Consider the following 17259-nt stretch of genomic DNA (forward strand, 5'->3'; position numbering starts at 1 on the left):
TAGAACAGTAATTTCCACATTCTTGGAACTGAGATTTAACTTCTTATGAAGCAAGAATAAATATATAAACTTCTTAACCAAATGGCGGATAGGATACAAAATTCAGGCAAATTATATAAATATATAAATATGGATGCTGTATAACCAAAACACAACAAACTCGATACAAAATGATACCAAAACCAGTATCCATTCACTCCAGCTGTTACCCGAAGAGTAACAGGTAAGAGTATTGATCCTCATTCACCTTAGCCTTTTATGACATGGGAAAACAACCGAATGACTTCCATAGCAATCTCATTCACCCTTTCCATTTTGCTGGCACGCAACAAAATTGCTGATCACTTCCATGGCCAACTGATGAGCATTCTTGTTCTGCAGTTTTGCGAGTTCATCCATCGCTTCATATGTCTCCTTATCAGCAAAAAGCTTCAGGTTGTACCGCGATGTTGCCAGCTCTGGACCTTCCCATTTGTCAACCAGCTCCTTAAGTTTCTCGAATCCCTGACAAATAAGCAGTCCACATCAAATCGCTTCACTATTAGTCTACTGCAAAAGTCAACTATCATTTTAATGTATAAAATTTGAGACCTGGCTATATTTCTACGCATAGCCCATAGGGACAATAAAACACAGGATCAGTAGCTTTGTTACTCACCATGCGGGTTGTGAAGTCGCCGAATGATTCTTTGGATTGTCTTCTGCGTTTCCAATGATAAAACAAAGGTTCCAAAACTTTTTCAAGGTCTTGAACCTTAACCTTATCCATGAAGCTTCTTGCTAATGAAGTTTGATTGGGTCTTCCACCAAGCCATATCTGGATTTTGAAACATTAAAATTGGAACTCATAACCTAACATAAAAGTTGATTATTCAATAAAAGGAGAGTTGGGCAAGTGGCAGTAATACCTGATAGCTGTTCGGACCATCACCAACAAGCCCAAGCTCAGCCATGTATGGTCTAGCACAACCGTTGGGGCAGCCAGTTACCCTTATAACAACAGATTCGTTGTACTTAAGACCGACCTGAAATCACAGAGGCTTCACCCATTAGTACACATCATGACTCCTGATCCCTATACAGACATAGAATTGGTTTTCCACGTGTTTAGTGCTTCTCTCAATTAGTATATAAACCTGAAATCTTAATTATACCTTCTCAAATACATCACGAGCCCGCTTAAGGATGTCAGGTATTCCCCGTTCAGCTTCAGTTATTGCCAGTGGGCAAAGTGGGAAGGCTGGGCATGCCATTGCAGTTATGTTGAGAGGGTCTACATACCTAGGTTGCTGTAAACAACCAACAATCAATATATGCCCACAAAGGAAACAAGATCCAAAGAAATCATACCAAAGCTTAATGAAGTACAAAGAAGGAAAGGATTGATAACATCCCTTGATCTTGAAAATGGTGGAACCTTACACGATTTCCCACTGATGATAATGCAGTTCAAAAAGTTCAGCTTCAAGAACAAGACTCTGAATATTGAAAAATTTTGGACATGCAGTGTTAATCAGACAATGTAAAATGTTTTACAAAGGACTTGGATCAAATGTGTACGTACATAGGTAAACTTGAAATTCAATTGATGAAGGGCAGTATAAAATTTCAATAAATGCCCTCCACTTATCTCTTTGGTATTTACCAGAAAAATAATTCGAGAACAGAAAGAAAAAATTATTCTAAAAACTGATATGTCATCAGCACTCTCTTATAGGTGCATCAATTTTAAAATACTCGGTTATATTGTTTGCCTTAAAATCAATTGCATATAAATCATGTGGACAAGGTGGCATGTCAACATTGCAGGGTAATCCCACTTTGTTGAAAAGGTTGACTGGTTCAAACTGAAAAATTTTGATGGAGTGAAAGTGCAGCCACAAAACCGTATTGGTATCTGCTGATGAAAATGAATATCTCACCAGCAGACCAGCCTGAGCAAGAGCTGTAGTGATGGACCGCTTCCAAGCATTGCGAATATCACACAAGATTATATTCTGGTTCAGTGTGAGTCGCACGCTCAAATTATACTTCTCTATTATCTCCCTCAATGTCTTCTTCATTTTCCCCCCAATACGACCATTATCAACATGAAGCCCACAAAATAAACTGCCATCACCCTGTTAAAAATTTTGTACAGTCAGCAAAAAGGGCATGAATTTGAGGATTTAAGACAATGACTTAGTCATAACGTTATGATTTGAGATAGTATATACTATAAACTAAGTAGGAGGAGCCGAGAAGCAATATATAAAAATATAATTTTTTTTATAACTACACATCATAATATAATTCTCATTACATATTTTTTGTTTTTTTTTATAAGTAATTCTCATTAAATATTTGACACCTCAACACAAACTAAAGACAACTAAAACCAAGTCCAGAACAAACCTGCTCATGCCATCCCAAGTAACTTTTAAATTCCCACTCCGGCAAACCTTGGAACGGCTCAAATTTCTTTCCATAATATTGCTCGACGACACTTCTAAACTTTTCAATCCCCCAGGAGCTGATCAAATATTTCATTCTACTATACTTCCGATCATCTCTTCTCCCATTTTCCCGCTGTGTAACAACAATGGCTTTCACTGCATATAATATATCCTCTTTCGGCACGTAACCCAATGGTTCTCCCAAACGAGCAAAAGTTGTCTCCAACCTATGTGTTCTTCCCATTCCACCACCAACCTGCAATAAAAGATGTTAACTATCAACTATAAGCCATACAAGTAAACATGGAAACTTTTGAGATTTATCCATCTTACATATATGTTGAATCCCTGAGGTTCCCCTTCATTATCAGATACAATGACAACACCAATATCATTTGTAAGAATATCAACCGAGTTGTCTGTAGGCACAGTGACTGCAATTTTGAATTTCCTTGGCAAGAACTGAGTTCCATAGATGGGCTCTGGTGAATCAGAGAAATTTGTTCCATGAGAATTATCATTGCGGGCCTTCACTATTTCAGGAGGTTCTGCTGACATGACTCGCTCCCCATCCACCCATACATCGTAGTAGAAGCCTGACTGTGGAGTTAGAAGGGCAGCAATATTTTCTGCAGTTTGCTGTGCGAATAGGTAATCTTTTCTTGTGAATGGAGCAGCAGGAGCAAGAACATTCCTGTTGAGATCGCCACATGCACCAAGAGTTGAGCCCATGTTTTTAATGATGGTACTCATAACGGTCTTGAGATCCTTCTTCAGAACTCCATGGAGCTGAAATGTTTGTCTGGTTGTCAAACGAAGTGTTCCTATTCCAAATTGGTCCGCGAGATCATCCATTGTCAAGTAGAGTTCGTTTGATACTTTTCCACATGGGTTCTTTGTACGAAGCATAAATGAGTAATTCCTTTGACCACGGTCATCTCTATTGTACTGTTGATAGCTCCCATGGAACTTGATCATTTGTGTGGCGGCCTCATTTATATTTGGAGCATCCGTCAACATCTCCTCATTAAGAGGGTATCTTATGTAATTACTTTGTTCTTTAAATATTTCAACCTTACTGCGCTTAGTCCCGGAAGCAGTGTCAGGCTTTGCTGGCTGCAAAAGAAGAGATTACTCAAATTTTCGAAACCAAGTAGTTTGCATGGCAAAATGAAGAGATGTCAATCTAACAATCAACATCCTCCAAAGGTAAGGTGCATTTGAGCCTTATATTTGCTAATAATCAAACAGATATGTTTCATATTTGACCTCAATAATTACTTATCAAAAAAAGAAAGTAATCATTAATGAAATTGTCATAAAAGCTAAGTTGAGTGAGCTATTATTTTTGTAGGTTTTCTAGCAACAAGATGGGAGTAGGAACAGAACATGATCGCTTCGAACGCGTAAACCGTTAACCCCTTCAGACACCAAGAAAAATAATAATTAAAAACATTAGTAAAAAACTCCAAGAGCTATTTGGGTCTCAAAGAGCAATTTTCATAGTCCGACTAGGAACGAGATCTTCCTTACATTCCAAACAAGTATTAACACTTAACAGACAAACAGACAGAAATGAGAAGAAACTATGAACCGAAATCACTTAAAGTGGGCCTCATTTCTTACTTACCAAAAAAAAAAAAGTCGGCCTACTCACTCATCCTCCCAGAGATGTCGCAACAGAGTAAATTTTATCTATCTTTTCCTACATTTTCTAACAACCCAAACTGAGCTAACTCAGAGAATCAAACTTCAAATTCAAACCAAAAAAAGAAGAAAAAAAAGAGCTTTCAAAAGAAAATTGTAGAAACATCGTACCGTGGCCACGGCTCTAATAAGCGAAGGACGGTAAGATGAAACAGAAACGGAGTGCTGGCGTGGGAACAAAGAAAGAGAGTTGGAGGACCTGAGGCCGCGAAAGGCCGGAAACTGAATCTTCGGGTGGTCCGTGAGGGCCGAGTTCGCAGCTCCAAAAGACGAAGTCATGGCTTCCTCGAATTCGAAGAGTAATGGTTAAGACTAGGGCTGGAGTGCAAGGGAACGAACGAAGAACAGGAAGAGGAATCACAGAAAGAAATGATTGAGAGAGAGAGAGACGCTCGATATCTGTGCGTGAGTGAGTGCGTTTCTGATTGAATGGCTGCTACGGGGGAAATGCGGAAGGAAAATCATAGCTTCCTAGATAGAAGTTACTATTAAAAATATTCATTTTACATATATAAGATCACACGACTTTTTAAGTGAGTATTAAAAATAATTAATTAAAAATAATTATGTAATGAGTGTAAAATATATATTGTTATAATAATTTTTTTATAATATTATTTAAAGAATTGATTATTAATAAATTTGTATATTTTTTAATTTTTTTTTAATGATTAAAAATGTTAAAAAAATATTTAAAATAAAATAATAAAAAAATAAAAATATTATAAATAATAGATAGATAGTAGATAGATAGTAAACTATCACTATCCAATACAAAAACAAAAAAACAAAAAAGTAATTCCCAACGTGCTTGTCACGAGGTAACGACATCACCCGATTCACCCCGCGCACGGGGTACTCAATTGGCTGCTTTGTTTGATGAGTGGTGTTGTACGAGGAATTTAGGCTGCAATCGAGTTGAGCTGGTTTTTTTATTTGACTCAAAATATTCAAGTTCGAATTCAATTTCGAGCTTGAAATTTCTATTTATTTTTTATTTGAATTTGATTCGATAAGTTAAATTCTCAATTTGAATTTAACTAAAAAAAATTTTTTTTAATATTTTTTTTATTTTTTGAATAAAATTTAATAATTAATAAATTGAATAAATAAAAAATAAAAAATCTAATATTTAATTTATACAACTAACAAGTAGAACCTCTATTGAATTATAAGATTTTAAAAATTTATAAATAATTAATATCTAACTAGTTGATATTTATCCATAATAACAATATATTATATGCCTACATAAATTATTAATACATATACGTAATATGATAGCATATGTCTATTTCATATATGGTTCTCACATACTAGTATATAAAATTATTAAATCTGATTGACTAATTATTGTGCAAATTATAAAATATAACATTGAAGTATATTAAATGTATAGATATAAGTAATTAGGTTACATATTATATATTTAATTATAAAAGTGTTATACTTATATTATTAGTTAATACATATATATGTGTGTGTATATATATATGTATATATACAAATATGTATATATGTATAGATGTATGTATCTATTTAGATCTATGTATATATTTATCAATATATGAATGAGTTTTAATCAAGTCGAGCTAACGAGTTAATTGAGCATAAACGAGCGAGTCTTAACAAGCCTTAGCCGAGTCGAGTCGAGTATATGTCATTTACTAATCGGGTATCTGCTTTTACAAGCAAGTTTTTTTTTTCATGAGTTGAGTTCAATTCGAATTTAACCGAGCGAGCTATCAAATATACTGGTTCATTTACAGCCCTACTGAGGATGGGTCTCGATAATGTTATTCTGTCTTTTTTTTTATTTCCTTTTTTATACTCTTTAGTATCTTACACATTTTAATAAAACAAATTCACATTATCCTTTAAAAATACTTATTTAATCACTAAATTAAAAAAAAAATTATCGAAACCGATTTGTTAGGCCAAGTAGCATTATTCTTGTTTTATTTCATTTTCTTGACGGTAAATTGCCTGCTCAACTATTTCTTCAATTTAAAACGAACGAAAACTCGTAAAAATATTTGTTGATGGGAGAAAGCTAAAGTCATCGAGATAATGTCCGGATGAATTCTCCCAACACTTTTTTTTTTTTTTTTTTTACTTAGTGAGTGATTAAGAAAATATTTTTTTAATAATATTGTGAAAATTTTTTAAAATATTTAAAGATATAAAAAATGTATGAAAAAAATAAATAAATAAAGCTAAATAGCCTTATCGGGACCCTCTGGCTACACCCTCGGTGTGTGGGTGTAGCATAACTCTTGTTGATGAGCTATGTGAATGTCATATTTTTTAAAAGTTTTCCAAATTTTTATGAAAATGTTTAAATATAATTTTAGGAAAATTAGAGAAATAGTAGAACACATTAAAATTATAAAAAAGAGGGAAATTTCTTGGGAAAGTATTTTTTAGTTTTATGAAAAATGTTTGGTTACGAAATTGAGGTAATAGATTTTGCTGTAAAAATGTTTAAATTAAGAGCAAGAAACTTTTGAGAAACTTTTAATTACTAAAATGACTTAATTAAGTATTTTACATATTAAAATAATCAATAATATTTTTAAATGATGGGACAAAAGAAATCTTCATGTTTTACTTACAACTATTATTTTCCGAAATATATTGCTTTAATCCTTAAGTTTTAGATGAAAGATATTTCAAACAGTATTCAATTATATTGTAATCAATAAGAGCAATTCAATTTTCATTATAAACTTTTAGTTTTCCATTAAATAGACGTGACATTTCAAATAATTTAATATAATAATTATTTAAATAAAAAAATTATTCAAAATAGATAGATCAATTAATATTATTAAAGATAACAATTTATAAGATGACCCTACGAATCTATGCGTATCTACGAACCACAATCACGCACCAAGATCGAGCGGTCAGGGAAGTGTGACAGGCATCCGGTGAGTTTTCCGTGATACGTTGCAAATAACAATAAAAAAAGTAAAAACTTTAAAAAAAAAAAAATGAGCAACCAGGAATTAAAGTTGGAGACTGTTACGAGGTCCACACTTCAATTTCTCAACTAAAAAGAAAAAAAGAAAAAGAAAAAACAATGATACAATATCAAGTTCAAAACTTTATAATCATAAGCCCGGTTGACCTAAAGCAAGCTGATTAAGGTTAGTTTGGATGTTGAGTTGAGTTGAGTTGAGTTAAGATGAGATGAATTTTTTATAAATAATAATAAATTGAGATGGTGGAATGAGTTTTGTATTACCCACCTAAAATTAATTTAAATGTGTTAAATATTAAGATGAGTTTAAAAGTATTTATAGAAAGTTAAAAAAGATGTGGGTCCCACGTGTATATAGGTGTTCAGTTGGAAAAAATTGTGAGTCCTACATGTAAAGAAATTTTGAGTTGAGATGAGTTTAGTGATTTGAGAGTTGAGTGTTTAGATGTTACATTCAGCTTAAAATTAGACTCAGTTTAGGCCAAGTACCAAACGGGCAGCTAAACTTCAGAACCATAGCTATTTTGCCTAACTTTTTTGGTTTTGATGATTCATGTAACTAAATGGTATAAACCATAAAATTTTGACATAGTTCTATAACCAGAACCTGTTGACAGGGGTTTTCATACAAATTGCTGGCATCCCATGACCTAGAACCTGATAATTCATGCTAATGAGTATGAGCTATCTTGCAGGCTGATGCTGAAGTAAATACTATGGCCTAAAAGCTCAAAGTGATGAAAAGGAAATAAAACATTAAAAGATGTGGAACGAGTGACATCAAGCAAAGCATAGGCTCCATAACAACATTGTGTGCTTCTAGTTCTAGTTCAAGGACAATGAAGCTAGTCCATAGGTTGTGAGCAATCAGGACAGACACTCCATCGAGTATTGTCAATGACGCTTTGAGTTTGAAACAAGCAGAAGAGCTCACCACAATATAAAGCAGGAAAGATTATATATTTAAAGGCTGAAGTTTTTTCCATATATAGTTCATAGAGCATGCTTTGCATAACAAGTTCACATGGTTTCTGCTTTTCTGATTGTAGAGAAATCAGAAGGGAGGAAGGCAAAACGGAGGGGGGGTTAGAAAAGGGGGGAAAAGTAAAGCCGAAGAAGAAAAGAAATTTGACACAATTCAGTGCATTTTTCCCATTTTACGCCAATGATTTCTATGAAGATCAAAGCCACCTGCCACCTTGGATATGACGAGTTCTTCCAGTCAAAGGCTAGCTTCATCTTCAAACTCAAAAGGCTTACCTGTAGAAACCAGAACAAGGTACAGGTATCATAATGATGTTTCACCAATACTCAAAAACATTCTGGGAAAAAAGAAGGATTATGCTGAATTGACAGTTTGATAAAGACAGGACAATGATGCATATGATAGTTGTTCTATGCCGGAGTAGCAGGACATCTTGTGTTTAAGAGACAGAAAGTGCGAAACTTCCATTGGATTCCTCTAATCGGTCTTTAGTAAATCAAAACACGAAACTCACTTCGTCAGCTAGTGATCTGTAACTCTAAGCAATGATCAATTGACAAGATTCTGAGGGGTAAGTGGCCAAATCACGAGTTGGGTGCCAGAGAGCAGATCAAAATTTAGACTCTGAATTTTTCTCAGGAAACTTGATTCACCTTGCCATTTTGAACAAAACAAAAAAGCAAAGAGGAATTGATATATCACAAAAAGGAAGGGGATATATGGAGCTGCCAGAAATCAAGCTTTGCAAACCTCAAGAACGTTTATCTTTGCCAAATTAAACCTCAAAAGCTCACCAGCAGAAAGGGGCTAATTCATCTTTAATATTACTCACCCAGAGAAGGAAAAAAACCCAGAGAAGGAAAAAAACATATACACAGACTAAAGCATACATATAAGTTTGTTGAAAAGAACTAATAGATTAAGGTACAAAAGTGGTAAGATATAAATTAAGTAATGAGTCAGTTATAACTTAAATACACTTAACAGGAAAAGAGAATTAGACAGTCAAAGTTAGATGAAACGTATGCTTTTGGCGTATAGAACAGATGTATTTCCACTTATCACTCGATACGTGGTATTATACTGGTTTATTGTAATCGATTATTTCATGTGATCAGCCAATACATCAAGACACAATAATATTGGCAGGGTTAATCTTGGCACCGATACACCTAAATGAAAATGGCAATACTTAAAAATTTAGGTGATAATGAGGTCCTAAAGCCCATCACATGCATACACATGAACCAGACTGTAACATGTAACTTAAGCAAGAGATGAAAGCAAATATCATAAGTTCCCATTCCACTAAAGAGTATTCAGGTTATGTAAAACATACTCACTCTGTTTGAACTAGGGATCGCTCCCTGCGGACATATTGAGCTATGCTTTCAGGATTATTGTCATCCCCGGCCTTCTTTGCTTTCCCAGTATCAACATCACCAGGTCCTTCAACATTGATTTTTCTAATACTTACTTTTTCCTTGACTTTATCCACAAGAACAGAAGCTTCTGTATTAACGGTTGGATCCTCCATATCATCTTTCCCACCTTGAGCATTTGAGCTCAAACTCAACCTATTTATGGCATCTTTTGGAACCATTACATCTCCTATCTCAGACTGCTTTTCTGCCTCATCCATCTCTTTCTCCTCAACCATGGAGTCTGGTGTGTTATGTTGACCTTCAGCTGATATTCCACCTTCATGTACTGCTTCTGCAAGAGAATCAATCTTTCCAACCTCCTGATAATTAACCTCCACAGATTTGACAACATTGACGTCGACATGCATAATCTGGTCCTTAATTTCATCATCGTGAGAAACGCCTCCCTTATTTTTATCCTGGTCTTCTTCCTCTTTGCTTTCTTTCCTGTTCTGTGACCTGAAGCTTCTTCTTTTCACAGCTTTAGGGCCCACTCTTTGCTTTGAGTTCACACGCTTTTTCACTGATTTATCACTGTCTACCTCAATGAAGTCAACTTTCACAGCTTCTCCACTCCCTTCCACATTACCTGATCCCAATTCTTTTGCCTGAGAATTAGATACCAGCCTGATAACTTGTGTGGCTTCTTCATCCATTTTAGGTTTATCTTGCTCTTTTTCATAACCAGCATTATGTGGTTCTTCAACAACCTCATTAATGACCACCTCCTTGGCTTTTTCGGGAAGCACATGCACACCCATTTCTGCAATGAGGTCTCCTTCATTACTAGCATCATGATCTTTATTTTCTTTGACAACTATCTCTGCTGGAGTTTTCTTCTCTGTCTCCAATTCCTTTGCCTCTTTCTCAGCATCTACCATCTCCTCTTTCAAAGTTGCTGCACTGACTTTGGCACCATCCAAACCAACTTTCTTTTCAGAACTGGCTTTGGTTCTCACATTGAAACAGTCGGTGGCCACAACTTCAAGCTCAAATCGCTCTTTCCTCAAATCCAAAATTTCACAGTCACCATCTTCGTACAGAATATCATGCAGCCCCTTGTCAGAATCAAAAGCTTTGATGCGTCCGGTGAACCATTTTCGTGACCCTGACCAGTAAACCTTAACTCTTTTGCCAACAATCCTGTCATTATCATCATCCTCCAAATCTACCAAACGGAAAGCAGGCACGTCCTTCCTTGGGCGGAGCCTAGACGAACTTCTCTCTAGGGACAACCAAAATGCCTGTGCCATTTCCCCATCTGCTCCCCTCTTTCGTTTCATTGGAGTGGGAGTGTCCTCTTTACTCGCTTCCTTCATCATGTTTGTCTTTGCATCCTGCTCTTCATCAACAATTTTGGCACCACCTCTTGCCTTAGTCTTTCTAGCTGCAGATTTTTCTCCCATAGACTTACCACCAGAAACTGCCTCCATTACTTCATCCTCCAGAGCCCAAGTTTTAGATCATCATCTGCACCACTGCCTTTCAGTTTGCTGCTCTGTTTGGCCACTTTCTTTCCCATATACTTATCAGCAGCAACCTTCCCCCCTACTTCACTCTTCAAAACCCCCATTGTTAGATTAGCATCTATGGTAAAATCATTTGATTTTCTTACCTCTTTGGCCCCAGATTTCTCTGTTTTAGGCTTGTTAACCGCAGATTTCCTCAGCATTTCATTCTTCAGAGCCCCTAATTTCAGATCATCGTCTACAGTGTCATCTTTAGATTTACTACTATTTTTTACAGCAGACTCCTCTCCCTTAGAACTACTAACAACCTTTCTCATTACTTCGTCCCTCAGAGACCCAGTTCTCATCTCATTATCTACAGAAGCATCTTTTGATTTGTTTGCACCACTGGAAGCTTTTCGAGTTGTGGACCTGGATTCCTTCTTATCCTCTTTCTTGGCCAAACCCTTTTTAGTCATATTGAAAAATCAGAATGCACAACCTGCAAACCTTGTGATGCAAAGTATTGTTATGGAAACCCTACAATGAAGCACCAGGCTAAATATAAATCCTGCAACAAGCATGGAGCAAGCAAAACATTGTTACAACAAAAATAAAGATCAGAAGATTTGTACCAAGATTGAGAAAAAGAAGCTAAAACATATAATCAAAAGAATAAAACAAAAAAATAGAATTAAAAGGAAGTGCACAACCCTATACCTTTAAAAAAAACACACATTCATGAGAGATGAAGACTTTAAACTCAGACCTAGAAGAAAACGCCAAAAAACTAGCAACTGCATTTGTCATATGCAGCCAATTCTACGGAAAGTTCACGAATCCATGTACTGTTGAAAAGTCTTGCCGTTTCTTTTAGGATCCTTTATCTTGACCATTAATAGTCAGGACTGGTACTTTGGTTTCTTTCAAATAAAATTCATGCATTAATCACCAAACAAGAAAATAAGTCTTAAGAAGCTTAAGTGTTTGTTGTATCGTATTGTTCAAGATTCCTGAAATTTCAGAATTTATTAATAACTGAGCAATTTTAGTGCCTAATTCATCAGATATAGAACTTCATCAAGCAATGCAATGCAATCCCATTGAAGTCCAATAGATACATGAATCATCAAACCAACATTTGGATGAGAATAGCAATTGTCAATATATATACTACCCACTAATCTCATTTGCTTCTTTAAACCCATCTCAGAAACTTTTCTGCTTGTTTGTTTGTTTTAGGGAGTAAATATTGAGTTTCAGAGTAGTTTGGTGAATGAAAGCATTCAAGAAGAAGCCCAGAGACAAACAAGCACCGACTCAGCCCCAAGTAAAACACTGCTAATTAAAATTAATTGCATGATAAATGCTGCTATTTTTAACCCAGAACATTTATATCAGCCAATCTCTGATTAGAAAACCCAGAAAAGAACGATATAGATACATATGTATTTGAATGTGTCTAGATGCAAATGCATGTATTTAATAAAAGCAACAAAAATGGAAAATAAGCAAGCAGCCATATCTTGGCTTCTACTAAAAGGAAAACCACAGCCGAAATACGTGCAAGACAATAACAAGTAGAAAATACAATGAATTGAGAAACCCCACAAGGGTGATTTCAAAGCACTCAAGAGAACCTCAAAACCAAAAACGAGCATAACTTGAATCTTTACTTTGGAAAACCTAAATTTCATCACAATGGAATAGTAGCAAACAATAAGATGCCTCATCAAATTTTCGTAGATCAAAACAATCAACAGAGACCCATAAACCTAAAACAACCAAAACCTGAATGCCGATGTCAAGCAAACCAATTGCATCACAATTGAAGCCTAGAAAAATACATGCAACCCAAAAATCACAAGAAAGCCTTGGGTATGAAGGAACAAAAATGGTCCAATGGAATTCAATAATCATACAGCAGAAAACGCAGGTGGGTCGGGGGGAAATTTTGAGGATTTAGTTAGAGAACCTCTTACTGCTTCAGACACTGCTTCAAGCACTAAGCTCAATCAAGAAACCCCTTGTTGCTAACGAGAAACTTGTGGCAAACTCTATTTTTTGCTAAAGACTTCACCAATATAGTAGAGAATTGTGTGCAGGGAAATCCCACTTGCTTAGCAGAGCTTCCCAGTGAACCATGTTTCAACTTCCCTGAGAGGGTTCTTAAATAGGGCCCTCCCCGCAGAGAAAATGGAAAGCAAATAAAGAATTAGCCCATTCCAACTCAGAAAACACAAACATTAAAAGCTCGGGAAACTAAATTAGAGAAATTCAATTGCATACAACCAAAAACCACATTAACGCTAAAAACTATTACAACAAAGCTTAGATATCAAGAATCCTGGAGAGGTCATAAATTGAATCATGCAATAAATTCACCCAAACACAGTAAAAAAAAAAATACAGATAAAACCCAAAACCCAAACTGAACCAAGTAGGAAAAAATTAACCAAACCTGAAGTGCTGGAACAGAACTAACCCTAGTTTCTCCAACCCAAAAGTCCTTTGATTTCCTTGACAAGTGGACCAAATAGGCCATTGAAAGTATTAACTGATGAAAAGGAACCTAAATTTGGAGCTACTTGGAAAACAGGAGGAGTAAAAAAAAAAAAAAAAAAAAAAAAAAAAAAAAAAAAAAAAAAAAAGGAGCCTAAAAAGCAATAGCATGTTGGATGTAGTACCTTGAGGCAGTACCCAAGTCTGGCCACTGGTGTGCGCGCCTTTGACACAGTGGCACTGACGTGCTTTCTGGGCATTGACGTGAGCATGTAGAATAGTACTGTAGCAAATCACAGCACTGGGTACTATGCCATGTCAGCTTCGGAATAGGCGGGAAACATTCTTCTATATTTGACACGTGGCCGGATTAGGTTGGATGTAGGAGCACCTGTACTTTCTTGGAGTTCCAAGTAAAAGTAACGCCAGAATATATGCTAATTTTGCAGAGTAGAAGGGAAGTGGAATGCAGGCGTGAGTTACTCCAGAGCTTGGCTAACACGTAAAACTAATTCAATTTAAATGTAGATTTTTCATTTTTTTTTTATCTTTAGTTTTATCATTTTTAATTTTATTATATTTAGATTTTGTTTGTAACTTAAATTGTTTAATTTTAAACTGAATCTAACATCTAAATATTCAATACTTATATAAAAAAAATATTTAGATACCTAACTCTCAAACCACTAAACTTATATTAACTTAAAACTTCTGTACATTGACACTCATAACTTTTTTCAACTCAATACATCTTTACACGTGGGATCCATAATTTTTTTAACTTCTTATAAATACATCTAAATTATTTTTAACATCCAAACACATCAAAACTTATCTTAGATAAGCTCTATAAAACTCACTTTACCATCTTAATTTATTGATATTCATAAAAAATTTAACTCAACTCAATATCCAAGCGATATCTTAGAAAACTGGGATAAAGGACACATCCTCGATGCTATTGTCATGATTTGTCATGACATGTTAACAGCATAGAGGATTTGTTCTTCACAACTGCTTATAATTAGCATCGCTCAATAAAGAAGAGTATTCTCAACAGACTATTTAAGATAAAAAAAAAACTTTTAAATATATAAATTAAACTTTCAAATGATGCATTTACCAAGGAGTTAACTCAAAAACCATCCAAATTCAATAGTGTATATTAGTTATAATTCATAGGTGCAATGTTACGTACAGTCCCTACTTAAAAATTATATGTGCAAACATTTTATTAAATAAGAAAAAATATTATTTTAGGATGGATATTTTTATAATTTTAAAAAAATTTAAAAATAAAATTTTCTAAACTTGCATTACAGTCCCTAAATAAATATTGTACGTAGCATTGCTCTAATTCATATCATATGATCTAACATAGATTTGGTTAATTAAAATAGCACTGCCAAATAGAGAAAAATATATGAAGTATCCAATTTTAGATGATGGATAAGTGTATAATTTATTTTATTGTGTTTCACTTTTTATTATTATTATTATTATTGATGAGAAATATACACAAAAAGCCTAAAAGGAAGGTCAATTTAGGTTGCAGTCATGTCCCTTTCTCTTCAAATTATATCATAAGAATAATAATGCTTTAATTAAATCTCCAAAAATAATTATCTTGTGCATTTTCTAAATTTAGATAGGAATACCATTTGACAATGCCAAGAAACAAACGTCCTTCAAGCTATTTGATACTCTTAGACCTGTCACGCATGCTTAATACAACGCAATTAGAATAATGGATTTGGTAGCAATTACATATGTTATCTCAATATCTAGAGCATTTGATGCTGAAATTACTTTAAATACTATAGAATCAATACGAAGTGTTCATCTACTTTTAGTTGTAGAAAATATTTAAAAAAGAATTATATTTACAGACTCCTTATTGACACATCAAACACTTTGTTAATGTACAAGTACTCTAACTATTTTTTAAGCCGGTGTGTAGAACACACCTAATAAAATACTTATAAGACATAATTTGAGTTAAAAGCTAAATTTTTAAATTTAAATCTTATAAATCAAATGTTATTATTTAAATGACGTACATGGTGTGCTCTACATATCAATTTGATAATAGAATATCGGTAATTTGACTTTTAGACATTAATATTACGTTATCTTAAGCATGTGTGACAGGTGTAAGGGACTATCGAATAGCTTGAAAGTTTGTTTCTTTGCATTGCCAAATGGTATTCCTATCTCAACTAAAGAGAATGCGCAACGATAACTATTTTGGACTTTGGAGAGTTAATTAAAGCATTATTTTTCTTATGATTTAATTTGAAGAAGAAAGAGAGAAGACTCTGTACATAGATTTACATTCATTTTTTGTATATATTTATCAACAATAATAAAGAGAAACACAATAAAATAAATTAGATACGGAACCATGATATCAAAAAAATAATTTTATTGGAAAGTCTTTACATCACACGTTATAATTAATTTGAAAGATAAATTTTAAAATTTTAATCTTACAAATTAAATATTAGAAATGACATATAAACTAAAATTGGATACTTTATTATATATTTTTCTCTATTGGGCAAGTGCTATTTTAATTAACCAAATCTAAATTAGAATTGATATGAATTATAACTAGCATACCCTATTGAATTTGGATGGCTTTTGAGTTGGCTCCTTATTAAGGCTTCGTTTGGTTACCAAACTCACCTTAACTCATCTCAACTCATCATTACAATTTATTCAAATTTCAATATAAAATATAATAAACAATTCAATTTTATCAAATTTTAAAATAATAATAATATTAAAAAATAATATTCTAATAATATTTTATCATCACAACTCAACTCAACTCAACTCACTTTAATATCTACACACATCCTAAATGCATCACTTTTTAAATATTCTGTTCTTTATTATTGATTTTATCGTCTTTTAAACGACATATTTCGGATGATTATATTTAAATATTTAAAATCTACTTAAAAAAAAAAAGAAAAAAAAAGTTTTAGTTTTGCATGTTATTTTAGTTAAAGCCCTGCAGTAACTCACTCCTCCTGCATTCCACTTCCCTTCTGCTCCGCAAAATTAGCATATTCTAGTACTGCTACTTCTACAGTTCTACTTGGAACTCCAGGTAAGCACATGTGCCCCTAGATCCAACTTAATGCAGCCACGTGTCAAGGTTTCATGGAACTTTAGAAGCTGTTATTTTTTATACATTTGGAGAGTGGAGTTTCGAACCAAAACCTCTATTTTAGAGGTTGAGATTTTATGCTAATCAGGTCATATATCTTTAATATCGTAGTAAAATTATTACTGATTAATTGTAAATTTATCATTTTTTCTTGCTACCTAGCAAGCACACTCGATAGAATATGATTTACATAGTTTTCGTGCTTGTAAGCTTTTCGTAATTTATTTATTTTTTTAAGTTGAGAACACCTAGAACTACATGAAAAAACTTGCATTTTCATGTTAAACATTATTTTTCTAAGGAAATTGCATGAAACTTACATATTTTAAAGTTGTGTATTCAAATTTTTAAGTTTTTACAAAGAATAAATATAGATAGAAGTCACTGTTGAGAACAACTATTTTGCATACATGATGTGGCATCATCTACACTACACATCTTTCAAGTCTAAAATAAAAAATAGAGAACTAAAAACAATCATGTAATGAGTACAAAGTGTGCACTGCTACAATAACTTCTCTATAACATTACTCATTTGTGAACTTATTAAAATTCAAATATCAATATTGCAAAAAGTTGAAAAACATAGTCTCA

At 33.7% G+C, this 17259-nt stretch overlaps 2 protein-coding genes across 8 annotated transcripts; both read right to left on the reverse strand.

The window, feature by feature from the left end:
• Window positions 1-43: 43 nt before the first annotated feature.
• Window positions 44-4576, reverse strand: LOC121239692 (sulfite reductase [ferredoxin], chloroplastic-like). Its single transcript, XM_041136983.1, has 8 exons — window positions 4254-4576; window positions 2769-3551; window positions 2395-2691; window positions 1923-2120; window positions 1155-1289; window positions 909-1025; window positions 659-817; window positions 44-504 (listed from the first exon to the last, which is right to left on the reverse strand). Exons 1-8 carry the CDS (start codon window positions 4419-4421, stop codon window positions 298-300), a joined length of 2064 nt encoding a protein of 687 aa, XP_040992917.1. The 5' UTR covers window positions 4422-4576; the 3' UTR covers window positions 44-297.
• A 3514-nt stretch (window positions 4577-8090) lies between these two features.
• Window positions 8091-13823, reverse strand: LOC121239693. Of its 7 annotated transcripts, XM_041136989.1 has the most exons (4): window positions 13673-13696; window positions 13447-13557; window positions 9457-11556; window positions 8091-8388 (listed from the first exon to the last, which is right to left on the reverse strand). In XM_041136989.1, exons 3-4 carry the CDS (start codon window positions 10968-10970, stop codon window positions 8385-8387), a joined length of 1518 nt encoding a protein of 505 aa, XP_040992923.1. In that variant the 5' UTR covers window positions 10971-11556; window positions 13447-13557; window positions 13673-13696; the 3' UTR covers window positions 8091-8384. The 7 variants fall into 7 exon arrangements, with proteins under 7 accessions (XP_040992923.1, XP_040992922.1, XP_040992918.1 ...); XM_041136988.1 differs by lacking the exon at window positions 13447-13557 and having other exon boundaries at window positions 13673-13823; XM_041136984.1 differs by having other exon boundaries at window positions 13447-13698.
• Between the last annotated feature and the right edge of the window lie 3436 nt (window positions 13824-17259).

This window comes from Juglans microcarpa x Juglans regia, chromosome 7D, assembly GCF_004785595.1.
Source record: "Juglans microcarpa x Juglans regia isolate MS1-56 chromosome 7D, Jm3101_v1.0, whole genome shotgun sequence".
NCBI lineage: Eukaryota > Viridiplantae > Streptophyta > Magnoliopsida > Fagales > Juglandaceae > Juglans > Juglans microcarpa x Juglans regia.